Genomic DNA, 12,135 nt, shown 5'->3' with positions numbered 1-12,135 from the left:
ACGCTGCTGACTCTGTTACGGAGCAGAGTTCAGCCACTGTTTGTCCAGCAAGGTCTCTGACCTGTCTTCTTGGCGGTTCCTGGAATCATTCTGGCCTTTCTCTCCCCTCCCAGGCCAGCCCCTAGGCAGAGGCACAGACAGATGTGGGGATCACTGGCTTTTTATTAATTTCATAACTGGGTAATTTCCTATGTAAGGAGAAGGAGAGTGAGCCAAGTACAGCAGAGGGTGGGGTCAGCACTGGCAGGAGCACTGGGGATTCCCTAGTGTGAATGTGCCTCTGCCCCGGGATCCTGGAGGCGGGGATGTGTTCAGAGCAAGGAGTGCGGATGGGTCCTGGAGGCTGAGGGTGGGCATTCAGAGGTAGGAGACTGGAGAGACAGCAGGTCCTGGCAGGTCAGCAGAGGGCTCGGTGGCCAAGATTAGAGGGGCACAAAGTTCAGGATGCCCTCCAGATGCTGCCTGAGCCAGGGCTGCAGGCGGAAGAGGTTGATGTGGAAATCTCGCGGGACCTTGCCATGGGGCGCAGGTTTGCGGGAGTTCTTACTGGAGCTGCCACAGGGGTTGTAGAGACCCCAGCTCACCAGGCCCACCTAGAAGAGGGAAAGGTTGGAGTGGGGGGCTTCCCCTGTCCCAGCCCCAACCTCCTTAAGTCCTTCAAAGGTCTGCCTCATCCCCCAACAAGGCCAAGATCCCGTGACTCCAGTCCTGCAAACTTCTCCCTTCTCACCTGAAAAAACCTGAGTCTCCGCTCAAGGAAAACTGCTCCTCCAGATTCTCCTACCAGAAAGGAGGGACAGAGACTGTCATCCTGCCAACCATCACCGCTGCATCATGGCATGCATGCTGGCCACAAGGCACATCGGTGGCCTTCCCCGGGGAATCTGGACTCCAGGGTGGGGGTTGGGGATGGAAAGTGGGCGGAGGAGGGGCTCACCCTTGCAGGGACTGTCATCCCCCTGGGTCCCACTGCATAGGAACTGGTCTGTCACCACCTCTCTGACATCTGTCAGGTTGGGGAACGTGGTTTTGTCTTCGAGGACGACCTTGACACAGTTTGTCCACTGCAGGAGGGGCAGAAGAGGACACAAGGATGGAGTGAGCAAGCCCAGGGCAGGGCTTGCTAGGCCCAGGAGGAGGGATGACTTGGGGTCAGAGGTAGAAAGCAGCCAGAGCTAGGGGTTACAGAAAGAAATCCCATCCCCACCCTCAACAGCATCCAGAACCTGAGACCCTCACCTCTGACCCTGTCTTGAGATTAATATTCAGCTTATCCCCGTTCAAAGCCACAAAATGAGCGGGAATGCTCACTTGGTTCAGAAGCTCCTTCTCTGCAGTCAAGGACAAGGATGTCAGTGCTGGTCCCTTTACCCAGCATCCTGACCTGGGGACTGCAGCACAGCCCATGATATCACCCCCCAAGCCTTGGTGCCAGTCCCTCCAGCACCGAGTCCAGCGCTCACCATGATCTCGGCAGGTACTGCCTGGGAGTTTCCGCAGAGCCAGGTTGGCCCCCACCGTGCAGGGGAGGCAGATGGGCCTGAGGAGAAGGGCCAGGGTCACAGAGGCCCATCCTTGGTGTCCCCTCCTCCAGGGCTCCCCAGGACACCCTCCCCTATAGAGGGTGCCCTCCCATCCCAGACCCCTGCACCTAGCATGGGTGGACATCTTCACTTTCTGGGTCAGCTTTAGCAAAGCAATGTCATCGCCATAGAACTCTGGGATTCCCTGACTCTTCTTGGAAAAGACATTGAAGCCTGGGGAGATCACTGCCTCCTCAATTTGGAATTCTTTGCTCCCCTGAAAGTTGGGATCCCCTGGAAACAAAGTAGCAGATTAGGCTGGACCAGGGCTCCTGAAGGGGCCAGAGGCTGGGAACAAGGGGTGGGAGCTCTGCCCAGGGGATCGGGAATCTGGTGGGGGCCCTTCCTTACCCACACTGACCCTCAACAGCGTGTGGTCCTCGGCATTGCGGAAGCAGTGAGCAGCTGTCAGGACCCACTGGTCGGAGATGAGGGCCCCCCGGCAGGTCTCCTGGCTCTTGGGCTGCAGGGGGACAGGTAATCTCAGGGACTGCTATGTCTCTGGCTCACGGCCGCACCTCTGGGATCCAAGCCCCATCCCTCTTTCTGGGTACCTTAATAGTGACGTGCCAGGGTGTCCTCTCCTGGGCAGAGGCATTGGCAGACATGTTCCCTACCCCACAGATGGGGTCTGTGAGCTGGGAGACATCTGTGGGTGTGAGGAGCAGATGGTGAAGGAGGCCGGTGAGGGGCAATGTGAGCAGGTGCCATCCCGGGAACCTCAGCCGGCTCCACACTGGCCACCCCCTCCAGAGAGGGGGAAGTGCACTCACCCAGCATGTGCTCGAAGACCTGGCTCAGTGCCTGTACATCCTTCAGAATGAAGGCGTGCCTCTCGCCGTCCTTCTTGGACCCCAGGTTATTCAGTTCTTTCCAGTCCACCTGAAGGCTGCCCACACCGATGGCATAGATGTCTGAGGGGGAGGGAATTAGCAGAATCTCACAGTGAGTGGCTATCCCGCAGCACAGGAAGCTGTAGTTGGGAACTCGCTGTGTCCCACGAAGCCCTACGTGAGCGGGATGCCCTCCCCTCCCCTCCACTACCTATCTGACCTCATTTCCTACCACTCCTCCCCTTCAGTCTCTTCCAGTCACACAACCTCTTGAAGTTCCTGAAATACACTCCCACCTCAGGGCCTTTGCACGAGCTTTGTCCCTGCCTGGTTCACTCCTACCCCAGGCTTCCCACATGCCTCACTCTCTTACATTTCTAAGCTTTGATTCAAATGTCACCATCGCAGGAGGCGTGCTGTGGCCTCCTTGTGTAAAACTGCAATGACCCAGACATCTCGATTTCTTTTCTGCTTAACTTTATACCTCTGTGCATGTCACCCTCTACTGTGCCATATAGCTTCCTTATTTATTTTCTGTAATGCCTGAAGTGGGTAGAATTATGTCTTCTCGAAAGGTATGTTCAGGTCCTAACCCCCAGGACCTGTGAATATGCTCATATATATTTGGAAATAGTGTCCTTGCGGATACAATCAGTTAAAGTGAAGTCTCGCTGGATGGGGAAAGGGAGGGAAAGATGAATCTGACACCTTTATAAGAATGTGGAAACCCAAACGCCAACACGGAGAACCATGTGACGTCACAGAGATACCTTCAGGGAAGACAGTGATGTGAAGAGAGGCAGAGATTGGGTAATCCTGTCTTCCCTGGTGGCTTAGAGGTTAAAGCATCTGCCTGCAATGCGGGAGACCTGGGTTCGATCCCTGGGTCGGGAAAATCCCCTGGAGAAGGAAATGGCAACCCACTCCAGTATTCTTGCCTGGAGAATCCCATGGACAGAGGAGTCTGATGGGCTACAGTCCACAGGGTTGCAAAGAGTCAGACACAACTGAGTGAGTGACTTAACCCCAAGCTAAGGACTGCCTGGGGCCACCTGAAGTTGGACAAGGTAAGGAAGGATTCTCGGAGGTTCTGGCTGGAGCATGGCCCTGCTGATGCCTTGATTTTGGACTTCCTACTTCCTGAGCATGAGAGAATACGTCTCTGTTGTTTCAAGCCACCCAAATTTGTACCCTTTGTTGCCACAGCCCTAAGAAACTAATATATCGCCCCCTTCCAGAATGACAGCCCCACGAAACAGGCATTTTCCTCTGTTTGTTTACAGCTGTATTCTTAGAGTGGTGCTTGGCCCAAAACAGGCTCTCGGTGAGGACTTTTAAATGAATAAATGAATGAAAAAGAACTCATGATGCAGCATGGAGGCCCAGCTTCAGATCTGGTCATCCTCTACAAAATGCTGGCTCTGGGAGAAGGGCTTGAAGCCACCTCTTCCCATTGGAGGACCTGGATCCACACGACCATCCACACCAACCTCTGAGCCAGTGTGGGTGCCAGTCAGAACTGCCCCAGAGTGGCCACCAAGTCTAGCCTTCTCCCACCCTTTATACCCCTCATAGTCCTTTTATGCAGTTACAGTGGGAGCTGGACGATTATCACATCCCATGTGTTTTCGCTGAAGAATTGATGCTTTTGAACTGTGGTGTTGGAGAAGACTCTTGAGAGTCCCTTGGACTGCAAGGAGATCCAACCAGTCAATCCTAAAGGAAATCAGTCCTAAATATTCATTGGAAGGACTGAACCTGAAGCTCCAATACTTTGGCAGCTTGATTCAAAGAGCTGACTCTTTGGTAAAGACCCCGATGCTGGGAAAGATTGAGGGTTAGGAGGAGAAGGGGACAACAGAGGATGAAATAGTTGGATAGCATCACCAACTCAATGGACATGAGTTTGAGCAAACTCCAGGAGGTGGTGAAGGACAGAGAAGCCTGGCATGCTGCAGTCCACAGTGTCACAAAGAGTCGGACAGAACTGAGTGACTGAACAATAGCAATGTGTTTTCTCTATTTCCCCAAGGTTCCTGCCTCTTTTTAAGGTGTTTTCAAGCATTTAACTCTGGCCCAGTGATGCTAAGGAGTTAGGGAGTAAAGTTTGGATTTTGCCTTCCTTAGGCAAGGGTTTTCCCAAAGAAATCTGCTTACCCTCAAGGGGCAGGTGGAATGGGTGGCATGAGCAGAAAAGAGAGAACCCAAGGGGGAAGTAAAACTTGGGACCTCAAAACAAGCTGCTACCCCTTATCTGAAGCATTTCTCTTTGAAGTTCTTTTCTGGTCAAAGGTGAGAGCAATTTTTGTTTATCTGAATTAGAGGAACTGTTGTTTTAGAGACTGCAACTGCCAAAGCCTTAGTTAACTGCACTCATGGAGAAAAGGCCAGAGACAGTCCCCACAAGGATTCCAGACCTTTTCTTCCTGGAGAGGTTTGTGGAACAAAAGCTGGTGAATGAAAACAACATTGACGTGAGTTTCTCTGTACCAGATAATGTTTGAGCATTTGCCCTTACTGGCCTGAGGTAGGTCCTTGTCCTGTATCCTCCTTACAAGTAAAGAAATGACCCACAGCCAGTCAAAGATGAACCCAAGGTTGAAACCACAAACTCAAGGTTTGTAGTTTGACTACAAACTCTTCAGTGTGATCCTTGGCTGACTGCATACAGAACAACACAGCCTGGGGTCTCGATAGAAATACAGCCGAGGACTTCCCTGGCGGTCAAATGGTTAAGACTCTGCGCTTCTACTGCAGGGGGTGTGGGTTTGATCCCTGGTCAAGATACTAAGATCCCTCATGCTGTGTACAGTGCAACCCCAAAAAAAAAATGAAATGCAGAGAAATATAGCCAAGATGCTGAAACTCCTGGCTATGGGCCTTGGGTCCTCTGCAGAGAGCACAGATTGTGGCAGGGCGGGGGCAAAGGCTCACCCAGATAGTCTTTCCTCTTCTGGTTGATGTTCAAGACTTCTTTGATATTGTCAACAGCCACCTTGGGAGAGCCGCCCATGTTGGACTTTCCTGGATGAAGGAGGGAAAAGAATTGTTCATTAAGATGGAAGCAGCACGATCCCCTCAGCCCTGGAGAAGTAGGGAGGCATTCACCCTGGGAGCCTCAACACTTACACTCCCTGCTGGAGTTTCGAGATACATTCTTCACAGAAATTCTTTAGCACTGGGTCAGGGGCATCTTAATACTTTATCTCATTTGATTCTCGTGCAGCCCCTGTAAGTGTGGGTCTCCTCATGTTATAGATACAAAATTTGATTTCTAGAGGAGCTGTGTGATTTGGGCAAAATTAAAATAAATGGCAGAGCCCTGATCCACTACCCAATCTGCCTTTCATCCATGGACCTCAACATCACTGCTGCACACCTCCCACCCAACTCCCTCTAGGTGACCTCCCAGGTGGCAACAACAAACACATGATCATAAAGCACTTTTACACAAAGTACTTATTGCTCTTCGTAAAAATTGTGTAAGGGGACTTCCCTGGAGGACCAACGGTTAAGACTCTGCACTTCCACTGCCAGGGGTTCAGGTTTGATCCCTGGTCGGAGAACTAAGATCCACATGCCATGCGATGCAGCCAAAAAATAAACAAATAAACTATATACAGAAAAGAGGGCAGCTTCCATTATCAATAATTGTCGTGGTGTCATTACCGTCATCATCAACGTTGTTTCTACTTTAGAAATAAGAAACCAAGGCCTGACATGGCAGAGGGAGAACCAGAAGGCAGGTCTTCTGATCCCACATTGCTGCTCCTTCCACGGTGCCAGGCTCACTCACAGAGACAACAATACCTACCATCTGTCAGAAGGATGATGGCATGTCGGATTTCCTGCCAGGCCCCTGGGTTCATATGGGGCCGATTCATTTGGTTATTCATCATTATATAGACAGCATGGAGGGCCTCGTAGATGTTGGTCCCAGTTCCATTTTCATGGTCTGGAATATGTGAAGATGAAAAGCTCTCTTAGAAACTTTCCACTTACCACTTGGGAGAAGGGAATCACTTTATTTTCCCCAAACACTGGAAATGCAATTATCAATTGATTTGATAAAGACAGACCTTTGATATTCAGTTAGAGATTTGGCATCATTGCCCGTTCAAATATTTCAAACCTTTCCCTTTAGAATGCTCATTGCATAACAGCACTAAAGGTCATTCTAAAAGCCCAGGATTTGAAGATGGGGTTTCCAAAGAAAGTGGATTGTTTCAACCAGCTGCTACCTACCACCCAGGTAGTTTCATAATGACATGAGGAAACTATGAAAACCAGACCATGTGGTTCAGGGAGGAGCTGAAGACCTGCACGATGCTTTTAGACACATAGCATGTGTGAACAAGCCAGGTGTTGGTAGGAGCTGCAACTCCCCAACCATGAGCCTGACTTGGAAGCCACCCCAATCTAAGGAACCTTAGGCCCAGAACCCTGGGACCTGAATGCCACCAAGAGGCCTCTCTCTGGAACTTATCCAGAATCTCTGAAGGCACAAAGAGCCCATCCTCTACTGCCACTCCCATGACCTTCATTTGATGGCATCATACCTTTATAGTTGATATTTCTCAGACTGTTCTCCACTTCAGTCACATCCCGGGATCTGTCTTCCAAGACAGACATGATGATTTTGGGCTTTGATGCAAAAGTGATGATGGCGACACTAACCTTGATCTCAAAGCTGAAGATCTGTGAAGGGCAAGTGAGAGGGTGAAGGGCCCCCAGACCGAAAAAAAGATGATAAGAGAGCCAGCAATGGACCCTGGAGGAGACAGAGAGCCTAGACAGAGATCGACAGAGTCAAGGCCCATGGAGAATCCCTTCCTGGGAGGTGGCTGCTTAAGGAAGCCAGGAAACTGACAGTTGTTGGTCCTCTCCTCTGTTTGACAGGTTCACTCTGCATTTAATCCTCATATCAATGATGTGAGGGGTCGTGATGGTCCCTATTATATAGACGAGGATGCTGAGACTTGTTACCTTGCCCCCGATCACACCACTGGTGAAAGATGGAGGAGGAATTCAAACCTATCGGCACTTGCCTGTAGCATTTTATAGCCTCATGGCTTAGTGGCTTACTTAACTTTACATCTGAAGAGAGAAACTAAGGAGCACAAAAGCTGCCTTCTTTCCAATGGAGCAGGGAGGGAAAACACATAACTACAAAAACTATTGTGAAAAGCATAATTCCCAAGCAAAGTCCTGGCAAGAAATGTAAACCAGGGATTTCCAAACTCTTCTGTTTATGCATTCTGTCAGCAGAAACATTCTGAGCACATACCTCAATATAGGTATATGTATTTATAAAGTATACTCATAAAATGTATCATTGTTCAGATATATTGTACACATTTTAAAATGTATGGAAAAGAGTAAAATTTTAAAAGGAAACTATTAAGTTCTTCATTTCAGTTAAATTACAGTTATTCCACATGATTACTAGTATTTTTCTGCCACACACACCCCCACAGACTGTTTTGGGTACCCCTTCGTGAAGACCACTGTTCTAGAATTCCCGAAAAGTGGGATCTCAGCCTCGTTCAGCTTTGTGGTCTCCCAGGAGCCAGAATAGTGGTTGACATATAGTAGGTACCCCAACAGTGTTTGTGGAATGAAAAATAGTATCCTCTAAATTCATGATCCATGGCATGTGTATAATCTGGGAAGACTTCTTGGAGGAAGTGGGTTGCAAATGGGATTCTGAGAAGGGAAGGAGACAGAGACAGTGCAGGAAGGCAGCCGATATCCGCAGGCTCCTATTTCCTGACCCTGTCCACCATGCGAGAGGCGCTGTCCTTGAAGATTTCAAAGTCATCTTTGGACACACTCTGAGAGGCGTCCAGGAGCAGGTAGAGGTTCAGGTGACCGGAACGCTGGATTTGTATTTTGCGGCCCAAGTTTTCTGGGAGAAATGCGAAAGGGGGGAGATTCAGACCTCCACCGCTCACCTGCTCTCTAGCCAAGGCGATCAAACCCCTCTGCCTCGCCTCTAGTCAGCTCAGCCCCAGTGAGCCCACAGGAGGCTCCTGCTCCGCCCCCAAGCTTGCCCCGCCCCTGCTCCCGCCCCGCCCCTGCCACGCCCACCTCAAGCACTCACCTTTCTTCTTCTGCTGGATGGGATTGGTGGTTGCAAGTAAGTGGGAGAAGGAGGTGCCCAGGGCGGGGGCCACATCCTCAGGAAAGTCGTAGGAGTAGGGCTCTGTGGGGAGAGCCGATGGGGTCAGCTGGGCCCGGGGGTCGGGGCCCAGCAGTGTCCGCAGGGTCAGAGCTGCTACTCACGGCGGCAGATGGCCTCCGTCCCACTCCAGACCCCGTTGTCCTGGCACTCGCGCTCCGCAGACCCTGTCAGCACCAGATTTGAGGAGCAGCGGTATCTGACCTTGTCCCCAAGGCCGAAGCGAGACCCGGTCCGCACTGCACCCACGGAAATGCCCGGGTTGGGGCAGTGACTGGCTGCGAAGAACAAAGGAAGATGGAGGTGAACAGGGACTCGCTTCCTCAGCCTCCGGACTCCGGACCTGGCTGGCCCACCCTCTCCTAGGCTCTTCTTCCTCTGGAAACCCTCAGGGCCTCTGCGGGTCCCTTGGCCTCTCCCTTGGGAGACATCATACCTGTGCTTCCCCGGGGTGCAGATGGAAAAACCTGAAGTAGGGGAAAGGTTTAGAACTCTGTGGCCTCAATGGCCACCTAAAACATCCCAATCCCAACCCAGGGTCTCTGCTAGTACCATACCAGAACCTCAGGGAAGATGGCAGCTGAAGAGCCTACCCCTCCACAGAGAACATTTGCAAACAATGAGACATCACTACACACCCACCAGAACTGTTAAAACTAAAAAGATGGGCAATTCCAGGTGTCAGAGGACAACCAGAGCTGCTGGTCTATTGAGAAACTGTTTGCAGCCTCTACTAAAAGAAAACAGATGCCAACCTGTAACCCAGTAACTCCACTCCCAGATAATATACTCAAGAGAGATAAGTGTCTAGTGCACCAAAAGTCACATATAAGCGTGTTCATAGAGCTTTACTCACAATAATCAAAAACTAGAAATAGCCAAATGCTCGCCAACAAGAGACTGCATAGATAAACTGTAGTATGTAATAGAACTACACAGCATAAAAAAATAACAAACTGCTGATACACAGGGAAACATCGATAAATCTCCCAGGCAGAATGTCGAATAAAGGAAACCAGATGCGAAAGAGCACAGTCTGTCTGATTCCACTTGTATGAGGTGTAAGAATAAGCTAAACGAATCTATGGAGATACAAGTCAGGAGAGGGTTACCTTGTGGAAGGGGACAGGAGGGAGCCTCCTGAGATGATGGATACTTGGTTTTGGTGAATACTTAAAATCTACACTTTAGATAGATTCAACCTCAATTTTCAAGTGAATTATATTTATGTTTGAATAAATGGCTGTTGTCAAAGAATCAAGGCTGTGACTGGAAAGCCAGCAGCTGGGCTCCAGGTGAGGATACAGTCCTACCGCCTCGTGACCTCTGAGTCCTCTGTATTATGTATTTAGAACTGTGATCTAGGAAGCTCCTAAAACCTACAGGCAAACGTAGCTCCAGGGAATCCCAGGAACCCCACTTCTGTCAAGCAGCGCCCCCCCGCCCTAAATCTTTCACAAGGGCAGTAATGACCATGACAAAAGGATATGTGGTGTCAGCAGATTCCAGGAGCTGTTCCACAGGCAACTCATTTGATCCACACGGCAACCCCTTGCAGTCAGTACTCTCACCGTCTCCATTTTACAGGTGTGAAAACTGAGGCACAGAGAGGTTAAATAACCTCCCCAAAGGCTGTCAAAATCAAAGCTGGGCTTGGAACTCAGACTGGCTCCAGAGGCAAGGCAGCTGAGCACAGCACTTGATTGCCTTCATCACATCCTCCCTGCAACAGCCCAGGGGGAGCAGGTACCAGCCTGGCTTGGAGGCATTGGGAAAAGGTGGACAGAGCATTTGCAGCCTTGATGCTGGACCCAAACCTTAGCACCGACTTCCTTGAGCCAGGAGCCTAACAGGCTGGAGGTGTGCGACTATAGACCTCAATTGACCAAAATCTAGGATTATGATTTTGGTACCAGAAACACCTGGTCCCTGACCCCACACATGCTCCCTGGGCACATAGCTGGCTCCAGGGCTCCTGGGAGACCCCTGCCCCCATGCAGCCACGGGTCAGGACACTCACCACCATTGTCACACACGGCTGTCTCGCCATCCCACATGCCGTTGGGCCGACACTGCCGAACAGCTGAGCCCCGCAGGGTGAAGCCATCCTCACACTCAAAGCTCAGGTTGCCGCCCACCGGGTGGGACCCCAGCCGTGGGATGTACACACCGTTCTCAAAGGAAACAGGGGCTGGACAGCGAACAGCTGGAGGGAGAGAAGGGGATGATAATACAGGGATGGAGGGATGACACCTGGACTGGACACCAAAGGGGGTGATATTCAGCTTGGAGGCATGGCAAGAGCCAGCTGCTTGTCAAAATATTAGGTGGATACCTGTGAAATTGCTACTTTTGACAATTGGTTGAATATTAGCAATTTCACATAGTTCAATCTAATAGATTTAAAAACAGTTACTTCTCTCAGCCCCGTGAGGACTATGACCACCCCAGTCCCTCCCTTGGTGTTCTCCAATGTCCCAGGAGTGGGTAATAGAGGAGTGACACGCAGCAAAACAGAGGACGCCAGGACCATTCAGCATCCATTCTGAACAGTCAGTACCGTGTGGCAAATTGTCAAACCTCTAAACATCATCCTTGGCTTTAGTACCCCACAATCCCCATCATAGCCTGCCTCCAACGCCTTGCTGTGGGCAGTAGACATTTCCTTGCTATTTTGAAAAGCCCTGTGGAAAAGGAGCTTTGCCACCCTTAGAGTCACATTAAGCCCCATGCTGAGTAAACTAAATAGGAGTCCCCAGGGTGGCCGCTGGCAGGGAGCCTCACGTTTGCAGATTGCCTTTGTCGACCGAGTGGATCTCGGGATTTGCCACTGTCCATTGCTCTTACACAGCCTTGTCGCCACCGGGTATGGGTAATGGCCCAGGGGGCAGGAGTAGGTGAGGATACTCCCAGGGTTCCAGCCGTTGCTGAGGGTGAAACTGCCACCAGAGATATTCACGTTCTTGGGGCAGGAAAGCGCGGCTGTAGCCAAACCTGCAGGCATGGGAACACGACTCAGAAATGCAGCAGAGAAGGAAGGCACGGATTAGAAAAGGAAAGCAGAAGGGGCTGTCCGTTTCACACGTGAAAACTCGGTCTGGTGGCACCAGCCCGGCCCCACAGGACCCCAGCATCCCCTCTCCTCTGCTCCTACCTGGGTACAGGGGCAGCAGGCAAAGGACGGCCATCAGTGGGTCCATGGTGTCTACCTCAGGGGCAGGGACAGGCAGAGAACCAGGAGAGGGAAAAGGTCATCTGACTTCCCGAAAACCAGAGCTGGCTCAGCAGCTGCTTCATCTGCTGCCAGAGAAAGAAAACTAGGGAGTGGCAAGGGGGAATGTTCCCTTGTTGTGGGTGGGGAGTGGGGGGAACATAATCAGGGATTGGGGGCTGAGCTGAGGGGGTGAAAGTTGGCCCTGTCTCCCTAGTCTCCACACATCCCTAGAGTCAGTCGATCTGCACCACAGGCTATGCCCACTGCTCCCCCACCGCCGCTGCCTTTCAGACACACGTGCCCACACACTCTTACATGAATAGT

The 12,135-nt window shown here is 51.0% G+C and overlaps 1 protein-coding gene across 3 annotated transcripts; it reads right to left on the bottom strand.

Annotated features, from left to right (window-relative positions):
* Positions 1-126: 126 nt before the first annotated feature.
* Positions 127-11,889, bottom strand: C2 (complement C2). Of its 3 annotated transcripts, none has more exons than XM_055571135.1 (18): positions 11,752-11,889; positions 11,382-11,591; positions 10,618-10,803; positions 8,702-8,875; positions 8,520-8,621; positions 8,191-8,324; positions 6,976-7,114; positions 6,231-6,371; positions 5,351-5,440; positions 2,357-2,497; positions 2,138-2,232; positions 1,935-2,046; positions 1,652-1,817; positions 1,464-1,540; positions 1,240-1,331; positions 938-1,064; positions 731-780; positions 127-593 (listed from the first exon to the last, which is right to left on the bottom strand). In XM_055571135.1, exons 1-18 carry the CDS (start codon positions 11,795-11,797, stop codon positions 423-425), a joined length of 2,253 nt encoding a protein of 750 aa, XP_055427110.1. In that variant the 5' UTR covers positions 11,798-11,889; the 3' UTR covers positions 127-422. The 3 variants fall into 3 exon arrangements, with proteins under 3 accessions (XP_055427110.1, XP_055427111.1, XP_055427109.1); XM_055571136.1 differs by having other exon boundaries at positions 11,445-11,591; XM_055571134.1 differs by having other exon boundaries at positions 1,464-1,817.
* Between the last annotated feature and the right edge of the window lie 246 nt (positions 11,890-12,135).

Source organism: Bubalus kerabau, chromosome 3 (assembly GCF_029407905.1).
Source record: "Bubalus kerabau isolate K-KA32 ecotype Philippines breed swamp buffalo chromosome 3, PCC_UOA_SB_1v2, whole genome shotgun sequence".
Lineage (NCBI taxonomy): Eukaryota > Metazoa > Chordata > Mammalia > Artiodactyla > Bovidae > Bubalus > Bubalus kerabau.
Note: the sequence above shows the minus strand (reverse complement) of the source record. Positions and strands in the feature narration are given on the sequence as shown.